This window comes from Emys orbicularis, chromosome 1, assembly GCF_028017835.1.
Source record: "Emys orbicularis isolate rEmyOrb1 chromosome 1, rEmyOrb1.hap1, whole genome shotgun sequence".
NCBI lineage: Eukaryota > Metazoa > Chordata > Testudines > Emydidae > Emys > Emys orbicularis.
The window spans coordinates 92,184,253-92,202,259 of NC_088683.1; the positions used below are offsets into that span (position 1 = coordinate 92,184,253).

At 46.4% G+C, this 18,007-nt stretch overlaps 3 protein-coding genes across 3 annotated transcripts; 2 read left to right on the forward strand and 1 right to left on the reverse strand.

The window, feature by feature from the left end:
- The first annotated feature begins 13,732 nt into the window (after nt 1-13,732).
- Nucleotides 13,733-14,146, forward strand: LOC135875602 (histone H3). Its single transcript, XM_065400545.1, has one exon. It carries the CDS (start codon nt 13,736-13,738, stop codon nt 14,144-14,146), a length of 411 nt encoding a protein of 136 aa, XP_065256617.1. The 5' UTR covers nt 13,733-13,735.
- Nucleotides 14,147-14,841: 695 nt separating this feature from the next.
- LOC135875596 (histone H2B 5-like) lies at nt 14,842-15,222 on the reverse strand. The gene has a single exon (XM_065400532.1). The coding sequence runs from the start codon at nt 15,220-15,222 to the stop codon at nt 14,842-14,844; it is 381 nt and encodes a 126-aa protein (XP_065256604.1).
- A 264-nt stretch (nt 15,223-15,486) lies between these two features.
- LOC135875587 (histone H2A.J) lies at nt 15,487-16,144 on the forward strand. Its single transcript, XM_065400519.1, has one exon. It carries the CDS (start codon nt 15,596-15,598, stop codon nt 15,983-15,985), a length of 390 nt encoding a protein of 129 aa, XP_065256591.1. The 5' UTR covers nt 15,487-15,595; the 3' UTR covers nt 15,986-16,144.
- Nucleotides 16,145-18,007: the final 1,863 nt, after the last annotated feature.

Sequence of the window (18,007 nt, forward strand, 5' to 3'; positions counted from 1 at the left end):
AGGGACCTTGAAAGGTCATCAAGTCCACCCCCCTGCCTTCACTAGCAGTACCAAGTACTGATTTTGCCCCAGATCCCTAAATGGCCCCCTCACAACCCTGGGTTTAGCAGGCCAATGCTCAAGCCACTGAGCTATCCCTCCCCCCAAGAGGTCACCAATCAGAGGATTTAGTACAATTAAGGGTGGAACTAAATGAAAGCACTGTATAAGGTGGGAAGCTGAGGCATGATTCCACCTAATTTAGGCTTACTTAATTTTCACCTTTATTAATAAATTTGCAGACAAAATCATTGTTATTTATAGTTTCTGATAATATATTTATGAGTTAGTAATTGTGAGCCAGTGGTGCCTGGGGCAACCCTCACTGGAAATGCCAAGGTCAGGGCAGGCTGCAAAAGGGAGAGCAGATACTCCCACGACTGGTGAGTAACACTGAAGTTAAGCTCCCCAACCAGTCACAAACTGTGCTTCTGATCCCCCACACTGGTTATCAAGAATCAAAAAAAAGAAATCACAGCCCCCTTATTGCATTCCAGTTCACTGACTCCCAATCAGCATCTAGGTCCAGTACAGTGAGAAGTTATTTAAAATAACTCTGCTCACATATACAAAATGTTCTTCTGACCCCAAAGGGCCAGCCACGTTACCAGGTCAGTATAGGTTTGGATCTTACCAAAATTCCACGCTGTCAGCCAATCCTTTAGTGTCTACAACTAAAGGTTTATTATAAAGAAAAAAGAAAGAACAAGAAGAGAGGTGTTAAATGGTAAAGCAGTCACATACAAAGATTCAAAGTCCATATTTCAGGTTCTTAGCAGTATTGGTGAGTTTGCTGGCTTGAAAGTCCCTCTGGAATACATTCACAGCTTGGATGGGTCATTCAGTCCTTTGTTCAGAGATTCCTATGTAGAAAAGTTACTCCAGAGATAAGAAGCAGGAATGAAGAAGATGCAGCTGCCTTTTATGGTCTTTTGCCATGCGGCCTATGCTTCCTTTGTTTCAAGCTGCCCAGCACATGGCTTGAAAGGCTTAGAGTTCTGTCCATAGGCATGCCCCTGCATGCCTTGCTGAGTCATAAGGTGTATCTGCCTTCTCTCAATGGGTCAGTTGTATAGATGATGGTCCTTAATGGGCCATCAAGCAGGCTAGGCAGTGCTGATGCCAAATTTACTGGGGGTGTCACCCAGAAGCATAGCACAAGTTTGAAATACAGACAGACAGACATATCTATAACTCATAATACAAAGGTGATAAATGAGATTATCATATCTGGCAAATTATAACATTTTTGCAGATACTTTACATGGCCTATCTGGCATAACTCATTACAATTTTACAATATTGATATTCATAATGTCCTCAAGTGTCCCCCATATTCTATACAGTCATAGTAATAAACAGATAATATGGGACAATTACAGGCCAAAGTTAATGAGTTCCTGGATACCAGGAAGCTCTTCTCCTTTTCATGATGGATATTTAATTGGGAATTCTCTGATTTGGGCACTTATTCATTCAGTTTTTTATATCTTTCCATATGACATATTCATTAGCTTTCCTTCAACCAATGTTATGTAACAATACCCATGTATCCCGATTTTTATCATTTGATTTTCATTTCCCATTCTATATTATTATAAAATTATTAGCATAACAACATTACTCAGCCTTAAACTAACAAAATGTAACCCTTATTTTCTATCATTCAGCAATTTTCTTCATATTTTAATATTATGATTCAGTATATGTGGATCATCCTAAACTATTCATTAAGATAAACTATTTTTATTTGAGTAGGAAAGGTATGGGGAACAACATGACCTTAATGTCCACATATAACTTTTTCAAACGTGGGATTTCAGGGGACTTTCTGCTCAAAGTTGAGCATCACACTTGCAAATCATTAAAAAGTATTGTCAGTAATTTTGCCTGTTCCACACAATTTATAATTAGTTCTTACATTCCTTCACCTGTAAAACAAGATTAGAGCCATATTAACACAATGCAGGGAAAGACTAATATACAACAGCAGGCTTAAGGGTAGTCAACCATATGAACCCACAGAATCTGTGGCTTTTCATGTAATAATCACATACTATTTTTTTAAACAGAAAAACTGCCTCTTTCAGTCCCACGATGGACTGTGCTCATGGAATAAATGAAGCTTGTTTAGTAAAGGAGTCTGTTGTCTGTAGAAGGCCTGAAACATTTATTGTGGGAGAGGAAGAGGGAGAAAGGGAGACTGATATCTTTTGTTAGTCTCTAAGGTGCCACAAGTACTCCTGTTCTTTTTTTATATATCTTTTGGTTTGTATCCCGTTTGTCTGCTGCTTCGGACCACATATTAAGCCAGGTTGATTCTTGTGAGCAAAGATATATACAAAATTGTCAGACACATAGAAAAACATAAACTCTTGAGCAATAGTCAACATGGTTTCTGTAAAGGGAAATCGTGTCTTACTAATCTATTAGAGTTCTTTGAAGGGGTCAACAAACATGTGGACAAGGGGGATCCGGTGGACATAGTGTACTTAGATTTCCAGAAAGCCTTTGACAAGGTCCCTCACCAAAGGCTCTTACGTAAATTAAGCTGTCATGGGATAAAAGGGAAGGTCCTTTCATGGATTGAGAACTGGTTAAAGGACAGGGAACAAAGGGTAGGAATTAATGGTAAATTCTCAGAATGGAGAGGGGTAACTAGTGGTGTTCCCCAAGGGTCAGTCCTAGGACCTATCCTATTCAATTTATTCATAAATGATCTGGAGAAAGGGGTAAAAAGTGAGGTGGCAAAGTTTGCAGATGATACTAAACTACTCAAGATAGTTAAGACCAAAGCAGATTGTGAAGAACTTCAAAAAGATCTCACAAAACTAAGTGATTGGGCAACAAAATGGCAAATGAAATTTAATGTGGATAAATGTAAAGTAATGCACATTGGAAAAAATAACCCCAACTATACATACAACATGATGGGGGCTAATTTAGCTACAACGAGTCAGGAAAAAGATCTTGGCGTCATCGTGGATAGTTCTCTAAAGATGTCCACGCAGTGTGCAGAGGCGGTCAAAAAAGCAAACAGGATGTTAGGAATCATTAAAAAGGGGATAGAGAATAAGACTGAGAATGTATTATTGCCCTTATATAAATCCATGGTTCGCCCACATCTCGAATACTGTGTACAGATGTGGTCTCCTCACCTCAAAAAAGATATTCTAGCACTAGAAAAGGTTCAGAAAAGAGCAACTAAAATGATTAAGGGTTTAGAGAGGGTCCCATATGAGGAAAGATTAAAGAGGCTAGGACTCTTCAGTTTGGAAAAGAGAAGACTAAGGGGGGACATGATAGAGGTATATAAAATCATGAGTGATGTTGAGAAAGTGGATAAGTGTTAGCCAAATGAGCTCGTTTCCCCCTGGAGCTGGCCAATTACCCCAAGGAGGCACGGGAGTCTAGAAGACGGCTTCAAGTCTTTATTGATCGATCAGCTGAGTGGGTGCTCTGTCTCGGCTAATGCCAGAGAGAGAGACACACCTTACAAGCACAAAGCAAGCCTTTTTATACACAGTAACAAACAACTTAGCGTGCATACATTTTGCTAACCTATGGAATTTTAAATTCCTTCCCAGGGGTAGATGGGATACAGCTGTTGGGGCCCCCTTGATTGATTATTCTTCTGGGGGTCTGTTAGATTCCTTTCTAGGGGTAAATAGGATACATCTGTTTAACTTCCCATCCCTTACATTTCTTTCCCAGGGTCGGGGCGCATCCGCCCAACTCCCTTGCCTTCTTCATATATCCTCTATACATCCTGTATACGTGTAACTTTATGCATGGGAAACAACAGCGAGGACTGAGATAGGCATGTTTTTCGGTTTTGGGGCCTAACAAGATTCCCCCCTAAAAAGCATTTTGAGAGCCTTATGGCCCCCAATCCTCAGCCTTCACTGGCTGGTATAGGGCCATCATTCGTTGGTGTATAATTTGTTTAGCTATTCGCCGGACTAATGCAACTACACAGGGAGCAAAGCAAGCTAGGGTTAATAGGGTTGTAATAAAGAGTATAAAGAGGAAAAGGCCTTCTCGGAGCCATCCCAGTTGCGGTAACCAGGACGTGAACCAATTCATATTCCACCCACCCCATGTTTGGACCGGGACATGGGCTAGCTTCCTCATTTCTTTTGTTAGCTGTTTTACCGCTTTTCCATTATCATCTATTTGTAAACAGCAATTGGATTCATTTAATTTTGCACAGATTCCCCCTTCTTCTGCCAGCAAATAATCAAGAACTAGATGATGCTGGTAGAGCACATTCCTCATCTGAGTGGACTGATCGGCCAAAAGATCAAGAGCTGCGGCCGTCTGATTAGTTATTATTTCTAAGACGGCTTGCAGCCTAATTATTCGATTCAAATTATAAATGGGCTCCCTTGCCCCTGAGATCCACTCATTAGGATTCCATGTAGCTGGACCATAGTGTTGTATGATTCTTTCAGGGGGCCATTCCTGAGCTCCCCATGTTTGGGAGCTTCCGGCGGCCAAGGTGGAGTCTACGAACCGCCTTTCTCTAATTAAATCATCATACACCTTAATTCCCAACTTATTTCCCTGCATCTGGGGTAATAGAAAGAACAAGGGTCTTATATATCCAACATAACATATTCCTGACCAGTTTGGAGGCAATCTTCGGTAGGCATAGGATCCACAGATCCAATAATGGCCCTTTAGAGCCCAGGTTCCATTAGCAAAGGGGCCAGTCCAGGTTTCGTCATCCTCGTCGTCCTTCATGTGGTCGAAATATAAAGGATTACTTGGCCCCAAAGGTCCCCCCACAAGTCCACTATCTGGGTTGCAATAATTACATTTCCATGCCCCAGCTCCCGCCTTCCAGACACAATTGCAGCCCCATTTCAGCTGATCGGTGCTAGACCAGAACTGGCTGAAACCCCATACTCGAGTTCCATTCTGATGCTGCCATGCCCAACGACGCCACCGTACCACGTGGTCCTTGCTAGTGGTATTGTCTCGCGGGCAAACTAAAAATAGGCTATCAAAGAACCCATCCCGTCCGGCCGCCTTGCAACCTTCGCCCGTATAGTGTTGGAAGGAGCATTTTACCCAACTATTATTGGTAAGCCTTACATGGGTCTGGTTCCATCGCCCCTGATATCTAGAACAGTCGTACGGGCGACAGTAGCGATCCCAGCAGTCATACCCTAGGGATAGAGTCCAATCACACTTGCTTTCTCCCAAATACACTCCCTCTCCCTCCCGCCTTGTCCGATTAAGGCAGAGAACACCTACTCCAGAAGAATAAAGTCGCCAGGGGCTACTATCCTCGGTCCAAACTCCCGTTCCATCATGGACTATACTTAAATTACTGAGCCACCATTTGGGTTGTACCGGCTGGGCTACCCAAGGCCACTCATTTATTTCCCCTGGGCCTCCACACACCCAACAGTTACTGAGGTTAAAGGAGTTTGCTATTGTCTCCCCCAGCTGTACAAACCTATTCCCCCATCCATAACAGTGATGGAAGTACATAAACAGAGATATTACCAACAATTTCATTATCTTTTTCTAAACAGCCCCTTTAGTCCGTCCAAATGCTGATACTCCCAGGTGGAGTCTTCGCCTGTGCCACCCCGGGCGTCCGGAACCGGGGTGGGCAGAGGGCTGGTGTCCTCTTCCGCTGATTCAGTCTCCGGGCTTGGGTTCAGAAACCGCTTTACCCGGGTGTGATGTGTCCATTTGTCGCTCCCGAGAATTTTAACTGCGGCCTGGCTGATGAGCGAAACGGTGTGTGGACCGTCCCACTTTGGCGTAAGGGGGTCGCGTTTCCACTTCTTGACAAGGACCTGGTCACCGATCCGGAATGGATGCACGGTCTGATCCAAGGGGAGGGCCTGGAATGGCGCCGCGTATCGATGAAGCTGCAATAAAACAGATTGCAACCCGGAAACCTGTTTCCATAGTAAGTCATTTCCCACTTCCCAGGTTACATCCTCCCGGAATCCCGGGATAAGTACTCGGGGTGGAAATCCAAAAACTAGTTCAAATGGCGAGAGTTTAAGACCCTTACGTGGGGCCCTTCGAACGCGGGTGAGGGCGAGTGGTAGGGCATCAAGCCACTTTAAACTAGATTCTGTGCATATTTTAGTCAGAGTATCTTTGAGAGTTCTATTCATTCTTTCTACTTGACCCGAGCTTTGCGGTCTCCAGGGTGTATGCAACTTCCATTGTATACCGAGTGCTTGGGACACCTGTTGGACCACTTGTGAGGTAAAGTGGCTTCCCTGATCAGATTCAATCGTTTCGGGGAGGTGGAATCGGGGAAGTATCTCATGCAACAGGGCCTTAGTAACAGCCCGGGCCTGGCAATGCCGGGTGGGGTAACACTCTACCCATCCCGTAAGTTGATCCACAAATACGAGTAAGTATTTATAGCCCCGGCAAGGGGGCATTTCTGCAAAGTCCACCTGCCATCTCTGAAAAGGGTACGTGGCCCACGGCCGGCCTCCCATTGGGGCGGGAGGGCCACACCCCTTTTGGTTAGTTCGTTGGCAGACAGGGCAATTACTAACTATTCTCTGGGCTTCCATGTGCATGCCCAGCCCCTTAAGGGATCGGGTGGCCAAATCGACCATTGCCCCCGACCCCATATGTCCCTCTTTATGCATGTGCCGAAGAATTTCCTGAAGCACTGGTCGGGGGACAAAAGTCTCCCCTCCTGGTAGTTTCCACCATCCCGAGGGAACCTGCCGGGCCCCCGCAGCCTGCGCGTGGCATACCTCCTCAGCTGTGTATTGGGGAGGGGGGTTTTTAGCTTCTGTATCTTGGACCAAGAGGAGCCATGAGGCCCCTTTCCGGCCGGCCTCCTTTGCGGCCTGATCAGCCAATTGATTGTATCTACGTTGCTCAGCCTCCGGGGCCCTTCCATGGGCACGCACATGTATCACGGCAACCCGGAGGGGAAGCATCAAAGCCTCAAGAAGTGCTTTGATGAGACTTCCATGTGCAATTCTTTGGCCTGACGCTGTGATAAATCCCCTTTCTTTCCACAGGGTCCCGTGAGCATGTACCACCATATAAGCATAGCGGCTGTCAGTATATAGGTTAATAGTTTTCCCAGCTCCTAACCGGAGAGCCTCGATAAGAGCCACTAGCTCCGCAGCCTGGGCGGACAAATTAGGGCTAAGTTTAAACTTGTATATCCCTTTGTCCTTAATTACTACCGCTGCGCCGGTGAACCGCTTGCCATCTATCACGTAGCTGGACCCATCAACGTACCCTTCAATTTCAGGGTTGGGCCATGGCAAGTCCGAAAGATCAGGGCGAGGTTTGGTTTCTTGTTGCAAGACTTCAATACAGTCATGAGTGGGCCCGGTCTCATGAGAAACCCGAGGGTCGGGCAATAGGGTAGCTGGGTTGAGGGAGCTAACTGTCCTAAAGGTCAGATTAGGAGCTAGCAAAAGCCCTACTTCGTATCTGGTATGTCGGCTGGGATTTAGATGCTTCTCCCCAGCACCTGTCCCTAATATTTGAGGCACCCCATGGGGTACCACAACCTCAGTGTCCCCTCCCAGGGTCAATTTTTCGGCCTCCTGTACAAGGAGAGCGGTTGCTGCAACGGCCCGTAAACAGGCAGGCCATCCCTTGGCGACAGGGTCCAACACCTTTGAGTAATATCCAATGGGTCGCCAGGTTGGTCCCGATCTTTGGCATAGAACTCCAGCAGCCACCCCTCCCCTTTCATGAACGTACAGGGTGAATGGCTTTCGAGGGTCAGGGAGGGCTAGAGCAGGAGGCTGAACCAAGGCCTCTTTTAGCTCTCGAAATGCTTTTTCCATTTCTTTGGTCCATGTCCAATGGAGCAGACCTTCTTTAGTCAAGGATTCATATAATGGTTTGGCTCTTCCCCCGTAGTCAGGGATCCAGAGCCGACAAAAGCCAGTTAATCCCAGAAAGGCCCTTAATTCTCGGGGGCTCCGGGGCTGAGGGTTGTTAAGTATAACCTGGATTCTTTCTTTACCCAGACTGCGACTTCCTTGGCACAAATGATACCCCAGAAAAGTGACCTGCTGTCTAACCAGTTGCGCTTTTTCCTTTGAGACCTTATACCCCTGTGCCCCAAGGTAATTAAGGAGCTCTATAGTCTGCTCTTTACAAGCCGTCTCTGTCTCAGTACTTAAGAGCAAATCATCGCAATACTGGACTATATTACATGAAGGGTGTTTAGCCAGGAATGGGGCGAGGTCCCTTCTTAACTGGCTACCAAAAATCTCGGGTGCACAGGTAAGTCCTTGTGGGACAACGGTCCAAAGGTATTGCGCTTTGTAGTGGGTATCTGGGTCCTCCCACTCGAAGGCAAACAGTCTCTGAGACTCCAAATCAAGGGGAATGGAAAAGAAGGCATCTTTTAAATCTATTACAGAGAACCAGCTGTGATTTTTGGGAACTTGGCCCAGAATAGTATGGGGATTCGGGACGACTGGATAGGGGGCTTCAATTAACTTGTTAATCTGTCTTAGGTCCTGGACCAACCGATACTGTCCATTAGGCTTAGGCACCCCCATTATCAGAGTGTTATAAGGGGACGTGCCTTCCCTGAGCCACCCACATTGCAGAAACTTTTGAATCAGAGGTTTTAACCCGACTCTAGTGGTCAGCTTAAGGGGGTATTGTCGAATTCGGACCGGGCTGCTTCCCTCCTTAAGGGAAATATGCACTGGTGAAGCATTCCGAGCCCGAGCAACGCCTCCCTCCTCTGCCCAAACCTCAAGGTTAACCCCTGACAGCTGGCTCGCTTCACTCCTCCCCTGACATTCCGGGGAGTGATTTCCAGCGCTTATCAAAGCCATCTGGTAGTTGGAGGATTGCTGCTTAGGGAGTCTAACTTCCATAGTCCCTTTATTGAACGAGATCTCTGCCTGCAGTTTAGTAAGAATATCTCGTCCGAGCAGCGCGATGGGGCAAGAGGGGCTGCAAACAAACTGGTGGGAGATTTGACGGTCCCCAATTTTTACTAGGAGTGGCAAGGTTTTTCCTAAAGCGGTAGTTTGTCCTTCTATTCCCTGGACCATGGCACGCTCCCGAGCTCTACCTCGGGGAGCCTTATTAAGGGGGAGCAAACTAAGGGTGGCCCCAGTATCAATAAGGGCTTCAATTGGGCGGCCCTCCACTTTAATTTTTACCGTGGGATCCAGGCTGGCAGCTTGCGCCGCCAGGAGGGGCCGCTGGGTCCCCCGGCCCCCCTATGGGGAAGATCCCTCCCCTGAACGTCCCGTGCTGTTGTAGAGGATGGGAAGGGACGGGGTTCTATCTTTACGTTCCTTTCCCATGGCCTGTCGCCGGGGACATTCATTCTTCCAGTGCCCTTCTTCCTTACAGATAGCGCACTGATTTCGACCCAGGCGAGGGCCCCTCCCCTTCCCAGGTGGCCCTTGCCGTCCCTTAACTTTGTCCCCCCTTTCCTCATTTCCTTCCCTTAGGGCCATGGCTAAAACGCGGGCCCCTTTCTTTCGCTCCTCATCATCCCTCCGATCATAAACTTTCATGGCAATTTCTAACAGTTCCTCTATATTTTTGCCCGACGCCCCCTCCAACTTTTGCAGCTTCTTTCTAATGTCCTCGTAGGACTGCCCAATGAAAAGGGGAATTAGTACCCGCTTCCCGTTGATATCCTCAGGATCCAGGTCTGTGTATCTTTTACAGGTATTACAAAGCCGCTCATAAAAAGCAGCTGGATTTTCACTCTTTTCCTGCCTTATATTATATAACTTGGCCCAATTTGGGGTTTTCCTAATGCAGCGCTTCATACCCTGGACTATAGCCGTGGCGTATCGGCTATGAGAAGCCCGGCCTGTGTCATCATGTTTCCATTCAGGAGGGCTTTCAGGCAGTCGCTCAGCTACCGTGGCCGAGTTTCCCTCTGTCTCAACTACCCACTCGCGGGCCTTTGAGAGGACTAAACGCCTTTCTTCCGCGGTTAATAGAGTGTTAAGAGCGACCCTCATGTCGCCCCAGGTAGGGTTGTGGGCCGTAATTAAGGTTTCAAATACTGTTGTTAGCGGGGCAGGGTCTTCCGAGAACGGGGGATTTTGTTGTTTCCAATTATATAGATCACTAGTAGTAAAGGGAACATATATCATAGTGAGCTCACCCCCGGGGAGTGCAGTTTCCCTCAGGGGGCACTCGAATACTGATTTATCCTTACCCTTGTCTGAGGAGCTAGTAAGGGTTAGTCGAGTGTCCCCGGGTGAATAATTAGGTGCCAATTTCCACATTTTCCTTCCTGGAGTTACTGCGGGGCTAAGGTGAATTGTCGCCTGACTTTTCTTGCTCCTAGTGTTATCAGACACCCAGGAGCCTGAGGGGGTCGGAGGGGGCTCCTGTTCGGAGGAATCTGGTACGCTCGGCTCATCCCTTGTTTTTATAGCTGAGGCCTCACCCTCAGAGGGAGAGGGGCCATCAATCGAGGCTGCCAGGACCGGGAGGCCAGGATACAGAGGGGGAGGGGGCATAGGATCAGGAGCACAAGGAATCACAGCCGGTGGACAAGATTTCTTAACAGGGGGACAGGGCTTCCTAACAGGGGCGCGGGCCATTAAGCTTTTAACAGTTTGTGATCTACATTTCTGCAACCATGGGGGAGGATTGGCCACGAGGTCCTGCCAAATATCTATATAGGGATATTGATCCCAATGCCCATCCCGGGTCACAATGCTATGTACTGCTTGTACGATTTCTGATTTAAGTGTCCCTCCCCTGGGCCACTCCACCCCAAATGTCGTCCATTCAAGAGTACAGAATTTTACAAGATTGTCTTTACATAATACAACTCCATAATCAGCCTGGCGTCTAAACGCCTTCCAGTTATCCAGCATACATCCCAGGGGTGTCCCGGAGAAGGTGCTTTGTCCGGACCCCATTATGCTTTACCTAGTATTTCTCGAGACAGAGGTATCAAGAGGGGGGGGGAGGAAAGGGGCAGGGATCTAGTACTATCTCAGATATCCGCTTGGTCACGAGGTTCGGCTGACCCCCCTTGCAATCAAGATATCCTGGTCACCGGGTTTCCCCTCGCAGGAGTCTTGGGGCGGCTGAAGTCAGCTTAAGCCTCAGACCTGGCAGCGGCACTCATTCATCTTTCACACAGATCTCTTAATCAGTTACAGTCTCGGTTTCCAACACACCATTAGGAGGAGAAACAAGATTACCCCTCCCACAAACAAGAGTACTCCCTGAGGCTGCTCCAGGTCCCAATAATTGTTAAGAATAGCCCAGGGACTTGTGGAGTTAGTGACGTTATTCATTAGCCGTTATTTGCTTACCCTTTAACCCAAAAACACAATGACAAAAACACCTATAATGCTACAACAATGTTAACATACATTCCCTTATACCGGCTGCCTAGGGGATTTCCACCGTCCAACCCACACCTCGGGGGCGTTATTCCTCTAACCCAGGAGGTAAACGCACTTACCGCCCGAAGTGGCCGCGTCCGGCAGTCAGACTTCCCCTTCTTCTGAAGCCGTCTCGCTGCCGTGTCCTTCGGAGTTCTCTTTAGAGAGGACACAGCCGCCCCGACCGATCGTGACGACCCGAGGCCCGAGCAAACCAACAGCTCGAGGTGGCCACTCCTCGGAATCGCCCTCGGCCGCCGGTCAGTGTCCTCTACAGGGAGAGAAGTCCCACCAGAGTCGCCATTGTTAGCCAAATGAGCTCGTTTCCCCCTGGAGCTGGCCAATTACCCCAAGGAGGCACGGGAGTCTAGAAGACGGCTTCAAGTCTTTATTGATCGATCAGCTGAGTGGGTGCTCTGTCTCGGCTAATGCCAGAGAGAGAGACACACCTTACAAGCACAAAGCAAGCCTTTTTATACACAGTAACAAACAACTTAGCGTGCATACATTTTGCTAACCTATGGAATTTTAAATTCCTTCCCAGGGGTAGATGGGATACAGCTGTTGGGGCCCCCTTGATTGATTATTCTTCTGGGGGTCTGTTAGATTCCTTTCTAGGGGTAAATAGGATACATCTGTTTAACTTCCCATCCCTTACATTTCTTTCCCAGGGTCGGGGCGCATCCGCCCAACTCCCTTGCCTTCTTCATATATCCTCTATACATCCTGTATACGTGTAACTTTATGCATGGGAAACAACAGCGAGGACTGAGATAGGCATGTTTTTCGGTTTTGGGGCCTAACATAAGGAAAAGTTATTTACTTATTCCCATAATACAAGAACTAGGGGTCACCAAAAGAAATTAATAGGCAGCAGGTTTAAAACAAATAAAAGGAAGTTCTTCTTCACGCAGTGCACAGTCAACTTGTGGAACTCCTTACCTGAGGAGGTTGTGAAGGCTAGGACTATAACAATGTTTAAAAGGGGACTGGATAAATTCATGGTGGCTAAGTCCATAAATGGCTATTAGCCAGGATGGGTAAGAATGGTGTCCCTAGCCTCTGTTCGTCAGAGGATGGAGATGGATGGCAGGAGAGAGATCACTTGATCATTGCCTGTTAGGTTCACTCCCTCTGGGGCACCTGGCATTGGCCACTGTCGGTAGACAGATACTGGGCTAGATGGACCTTTGGTCTGACCCAGTACGGCCTTTCTTATGTTCTTATGTTCTTATATCAGGATGAAAATGTAGACAGAAAAACTAGTGCCTTTTACAATTTAAGTATTGCAAGGGATTACCATTTAAGAATGTATTGGTTTGATTAAGGTTTAAGGCAGGACAGAAGGAGAGTAAAGCAGTTCTTCATGGAGGCAAAGTGCCCCTAAGTCTGAGAGGGGGAAGAATTGAAGGATATTTGTGCTACCACCTAAATAGCCACAAATGAAAACAATATCCAAGAGATTTTCAATCTATTGGACAAATTATATACTAATAATGCCCAACGAAAGAAAAGTACACTTATTACTTAATCTTAATATTCTTTTTAAAGTAATAAGTTAATATCCATTGATTTATAAGAAACATAGGAAAATCTGTGTTCTATAGTTCCTTCATTACATGTCAGGAAAAAAAACAATCACAGTCAGATTGAAACAATGAAAATGCTAATGGTAAATGTAAGGGTTCAGGAGAACACACAAAAGCCTAATTTGGCTCCAATTATATGTTACTTCATATAGAACTTGCAATATACGCAAATAAGCGATTTAAAGTCCAGTATTACAGCTCTTTTACTGCAAGGTGGGTAGTTCGGAACACTTTCTGCAGGAGAAATCCTCCAGGTGGAGAAAGATTGGTGTCCTTGATCACAGTCTGTCTAGCTAGTTCCCTCGGCAGCAGCAGACGTCTTGCAAGCTGGAAATTTTGCAAGACTAATAGTGAGACAGAGCCTCCGTTTTTTTTTAAAGTGCACGGAAATAAGGAATGGCTTTGTAAAGTGATATTTCAGAGAGAGAAGATATTTTAAAAACACCTATGCTGATGTAGTCCAAGAATCGTGAATTTCACAGAACATGTCCGTCCTCCCGGCCCCGGAAGCCGTTTTCCAAAACAAAACAAAAAACAGTAAGTGCTAGGATGGTGGCGAGGCGGGAAATGTCGCATTTCTCTATTAAAAAGCGGGTTTTTCAAATTTTCAAAATATCCAATGACATATGGCTCCTTCCGATCAGCCAATCAGAAAGGAGAGTTTGCCTATAAATACCTACAGTGAAAAAGCAGTTACTAGTTTTTCCATTTGTCTCTGAGAGGCGAGATTGTGCGTTGTTGAAAATGGCCAGAACTAAGCAGACCGCCCGTAAGTCTACCGGTGGCAAAGCCCCCCGTAAACAGTTGGCTACTAAAGCTGCCCGGAAGAGCGCTCCTGCCACTGGGGGAGTGAAAAAACCTCATCGTTACCGACCAGGTACCGTAGCCTTGCGAGAGATCCGCCGCTACCAGAAATCTACTGAGCTGCTCATCCGCAAGTTGCCCTTCCAGCGCCTGGTCCGTGAAATCGCCCAGGACTTCAAAACTGATTTGCGCTTCCAGAGCTCGGCTGTTATGGCCCTGCAGGAGGCTAGTGAGGCTTACTTGGTGGGGCTTTTTGAGGACACCAACCTGTGTGCTATTCACGCCAAGAGAGTCACCATTATGCCCAAGGACATCCAGTTAGCCCGGCGTATCCGTGGTGAGAGGGCTTAAAGGCTGCCCTTCAGCTTCTAGTAACAAACTATTCCAAACGACCCAAAGGCTCTTTTAAGAGCCACTACATGCACACTGAAAGGAGCTGTAACAATCCTATAATTTATTCCCTCTATTTGTGTTGCGTTTAATTGAAGATGACTACATGAGCATTTAGAACTTGGTTTGGGTAAATCATTTGGTTGAAACGCGCTTCACTTCAACTAACGGGGTGATTAGTGTTCTCTAAGTGGATTGCATATTTGTGTCCTGTGGGGACTAAGGCGGGCTTTAAAATATAGTCAATAATTTGGATGTTCCCTTTTAAATAGCATCAGCGTTTAGCTGTAGAATCTTAAAAGCTGCTAGCCAAAAATCTTCCATCGGAGCTTTAAGTCTTTCATAGTCGATTCTCTAGGCTAATGTTCTGCAGGAAGCCAGACCTGGACAGAATGAACCTTTAGTATAGTCCTATATGTAAAAAGCATTTTTATAGGGGTCGAATAGGAACCGTGGTTTACTTAAGTGTCACATATATAGTGAAAACAATTGCTATTCCTTCCAACATATTAAGCCTCTTGTTTTTAAAATACTCCTTAATGTAGTTTGGAGAACACATAATGCTGTTAATGATAATAGAGCTCTTTCATTGAAAAGATGGAGGGCTCTTAAAAGAGCCTTTGGGTTATAGATTTAGTGGTCAGCTAGTAAACCACTTACTTAGAGCTGGTGTACTTGGTGACAGCCTTGGTGCCCTCCGACACAGCGTGTTTGGCTAGTTCTCCCGGCAGCAGCAGTCTTACAGCGGTCTGGATCTCCCGGGAAGTGATGGTTGATCGCTTGTTATAATGTGCCAGGCGAGACGCCTCCCCAGCAATACGCTCAAATATGTCATTTACAAAAGAGTTCATTATACCCATAGCCTTGGAGGAGATGCCAGTATCCGGGTGAACTTGTTTCAGCACTTTGTAGACGTAGATGGAATAACTTTCTTTCCTGCTCTTCCTACGTTTCTTGTCCCCCTTTTTTTGGACCTTAGTCACAGCTTTCTTAGATCCTTTCTTAGAAGCGGGAGCAGATTTTGCTGGTTCAGGCATTTTTGACAACTTCTGCTTTACCACGTGCTTCTCTCACGTACACACCTACTGGTATTCAGCCTGAATAACACTAACCACCGCCCCAACTGCTGTATTTATAAATACCTTATGCAAATAAATGACTGTCCTTGATGATTTACTATAGGGCGGACGCACAAGAGACGTCTCCACCAGCACATCGAATCCCACTATTGGCCAGAGTTGGATCCGCGTCTCCATTGGCTGTTTAGATACTAACGCCACTTCAGCCTATCAAAAAGCGTTTACCCCTTCAAATAGAACGGATATAAAGGTAGGGTGGGCTTCAGTGAGATCATTCTTATTTCTATTTTACTTTTCTTACGGTGAGTGCTGTTTGAAGCGATCATCAATCATGTCAGGCCGAGGAAAGCAGGGAGGTAAAGTGAGGGCTAAGGCAAAGTCTCGCTCCTCGCGGGCTGGGCTGCAGTTCCCGGTAGGCCGTGTGCACCGCCTGCTCCGCAAAGGCAATTACGCTGAGCGGGTGGGGGCCGGAGCCCCGGTCTATATGGCCGCGGTGCTGGAGTATCTGACCGCTGAAATTTTGGAGCTGGCTGGCAACGCGGCGCGGGATAATAAGAAAACCAGGATCATCCCCCGTCATCTGCAGCTCGCCATCCGTAACGACGAGGAGCTCAACAAGCTGTTGGGGAAAGTCACCATCGCTCAAGGTGGTGTCCTGCCCAACATCCAGGCCGTGCTGCTGCCTAAGAAAACTGAGAGCCACAAGGCCAAGAGCAAGTAAAACCCGAACAAGACTCTTTACTAAAAAAAAAAAAAAATAAAAAAAAAAAAAAAACAATCCAAAGGCTCTTTTCAGAGCCACCCACAAAATCAAAAAAAGCTGTGTTATCGCTGACTTTCTTTGCAGTAAACGAGATGTTAATAGAAAATAGCCATGTTTTTACTGTTGTTTTGAAATATTAACCAGCAGCGCTAAGTTTTGGTTGTGGGTTAGAAAATATGAAAAATGGGGCATCCCATACCTTTCTTTATAGGTCATTTGTACTTGGGGGGGCAGGGAGTGTTTCTAATCTGACTGGAAACCAACTAAAATATCCTGAGAGGGGAGTATCTGGTGTTAGGTACAATTTTCTGTTAAATTATTTCCTCGCCTGGATAGCAAAGCAGCGTTTATACAACGTTGCCTTTTTCCCCTTAAAAGATCGAGCTGTGCGGATCGGTAAGGGTCAATTCCTTGCACAGCGGAGCAGGCTTTTCAAACTTAACCCTGCTCCCGCCCGTAGACTAGAAAAGGGATTCTTGTCTATAGATGATCACTACATTTCTCCTTACCCCCACCTGGTGGCCGAAGCTATATTCTCTCAGGCGCACACAACTCCTCTCCCTCACACAAGAAGCGTGGAGTTACAGTAACTCACTCCCCTAACAATGTATAGGGGGACGCTCGACTCTAACACTAGTATTGAATCTTCTAAGTGATTTTCTTAGTACATCGAATCCTCTACCCGAAGAAAATGAAAGCTACAATTGATCTGTAAAGGTGTTCCCATTCGTTTGCTTTCTAGGAAAGGCGTCCGCTCTGTGGCGCGAATGACCCAAATAAACCCCATTTCCCGGGGGCTGCTTCATGTTCACTCCCAACGAGCCCACAAAAGTATTCTTTATGGTCCCTTTCCTGTGATTTTAAGGGGCAAGATCGAAAAGGGAATTTCTCCCTTCCATGAAAAGCACCGTGAGGTTGTTAATAAATGAACCTTGTCAGCTATTTTGGGGAAGGAGTGGATGGCGTTGGGTTTCTTTGAATGACAAGAATCTTCATTAATTTCATTTTTTCCTGGGCGCCGCCTTCTTTGCCTTCATCTTCCTTAGTTTCGGATTGGCAGCCTTGGGCTTCAACGCTTTGACTTCTTAGCCTGGGTAGTTTTAACCCTTTCCGGGCTCTTGGCTGCTTTCTTGGCTCTTTTTTTTTTTTTTTTTTTTTCCCGAGCTCCTTTTCGCGATCTCAGCCTTATGGGGCTGCTTCACAGCTGGTTTCGTAGGCTCTGCCTTTGTTGTTCGTTTCGGGGTTGGGGTTTTTTGTGCCCCTCCCCGCGCGTCTTTTCCTAGGTCTCTGCCGACTTCCTGCTGAATTTGAAGAAATGAGAGGCCCGGGTGCTTTGGTCTGAACCAAGATGCCCTCGCTCACCAGACTCTTGATGCGACTATTGCTTTTCCCCACATCGTACCCTCCGGCAGGCCAGCTAAGAGCGGTCAAAGAGAGCCCTTTGCGCTTAGAAGCAGACATTGCCTTGGTGATCAGCTGGGACCCGAGGACTTGCAGGTTTTGGAGCCTCCTGCCGCCGCCTTCAGCTTTTCAGCGGAGACATTTAGCTCAAAGATAAGAAACAGCCGGAGCAGCAATAAGCGCTGTTTCCGACATACTGTACTAGCAGAATTTTTCTATAACTCATGGGGTGGGGGGGGGGGGAGGAGCTGGCGCCCGTTGTTCATACACCAGAGGTATTCTGTGATTGGTGCATTAAGGATCCCGCTCGGGAAGGACTTTTCTGCCCGCTCAGGGTTTTGGGGTGTTTTTTTCAGGGTTAAAACAAGTTTTGTTTTTCACAATAATTGCCACCGAATCATTTGATTTTACAACTGGGTGAAGGGGAAGCAGGGTATTTTTATTCAGTAGGGCTTCCTATTGGATAAACTAATAATGAATTAAAGAAGAACCAATAAATTAAAACTGTACCCTTGGAAATAAAATTACAACTACAAGGGAATCTTCGTCTTTAAAGGGCTACTTCCAAATCAGGGTAGA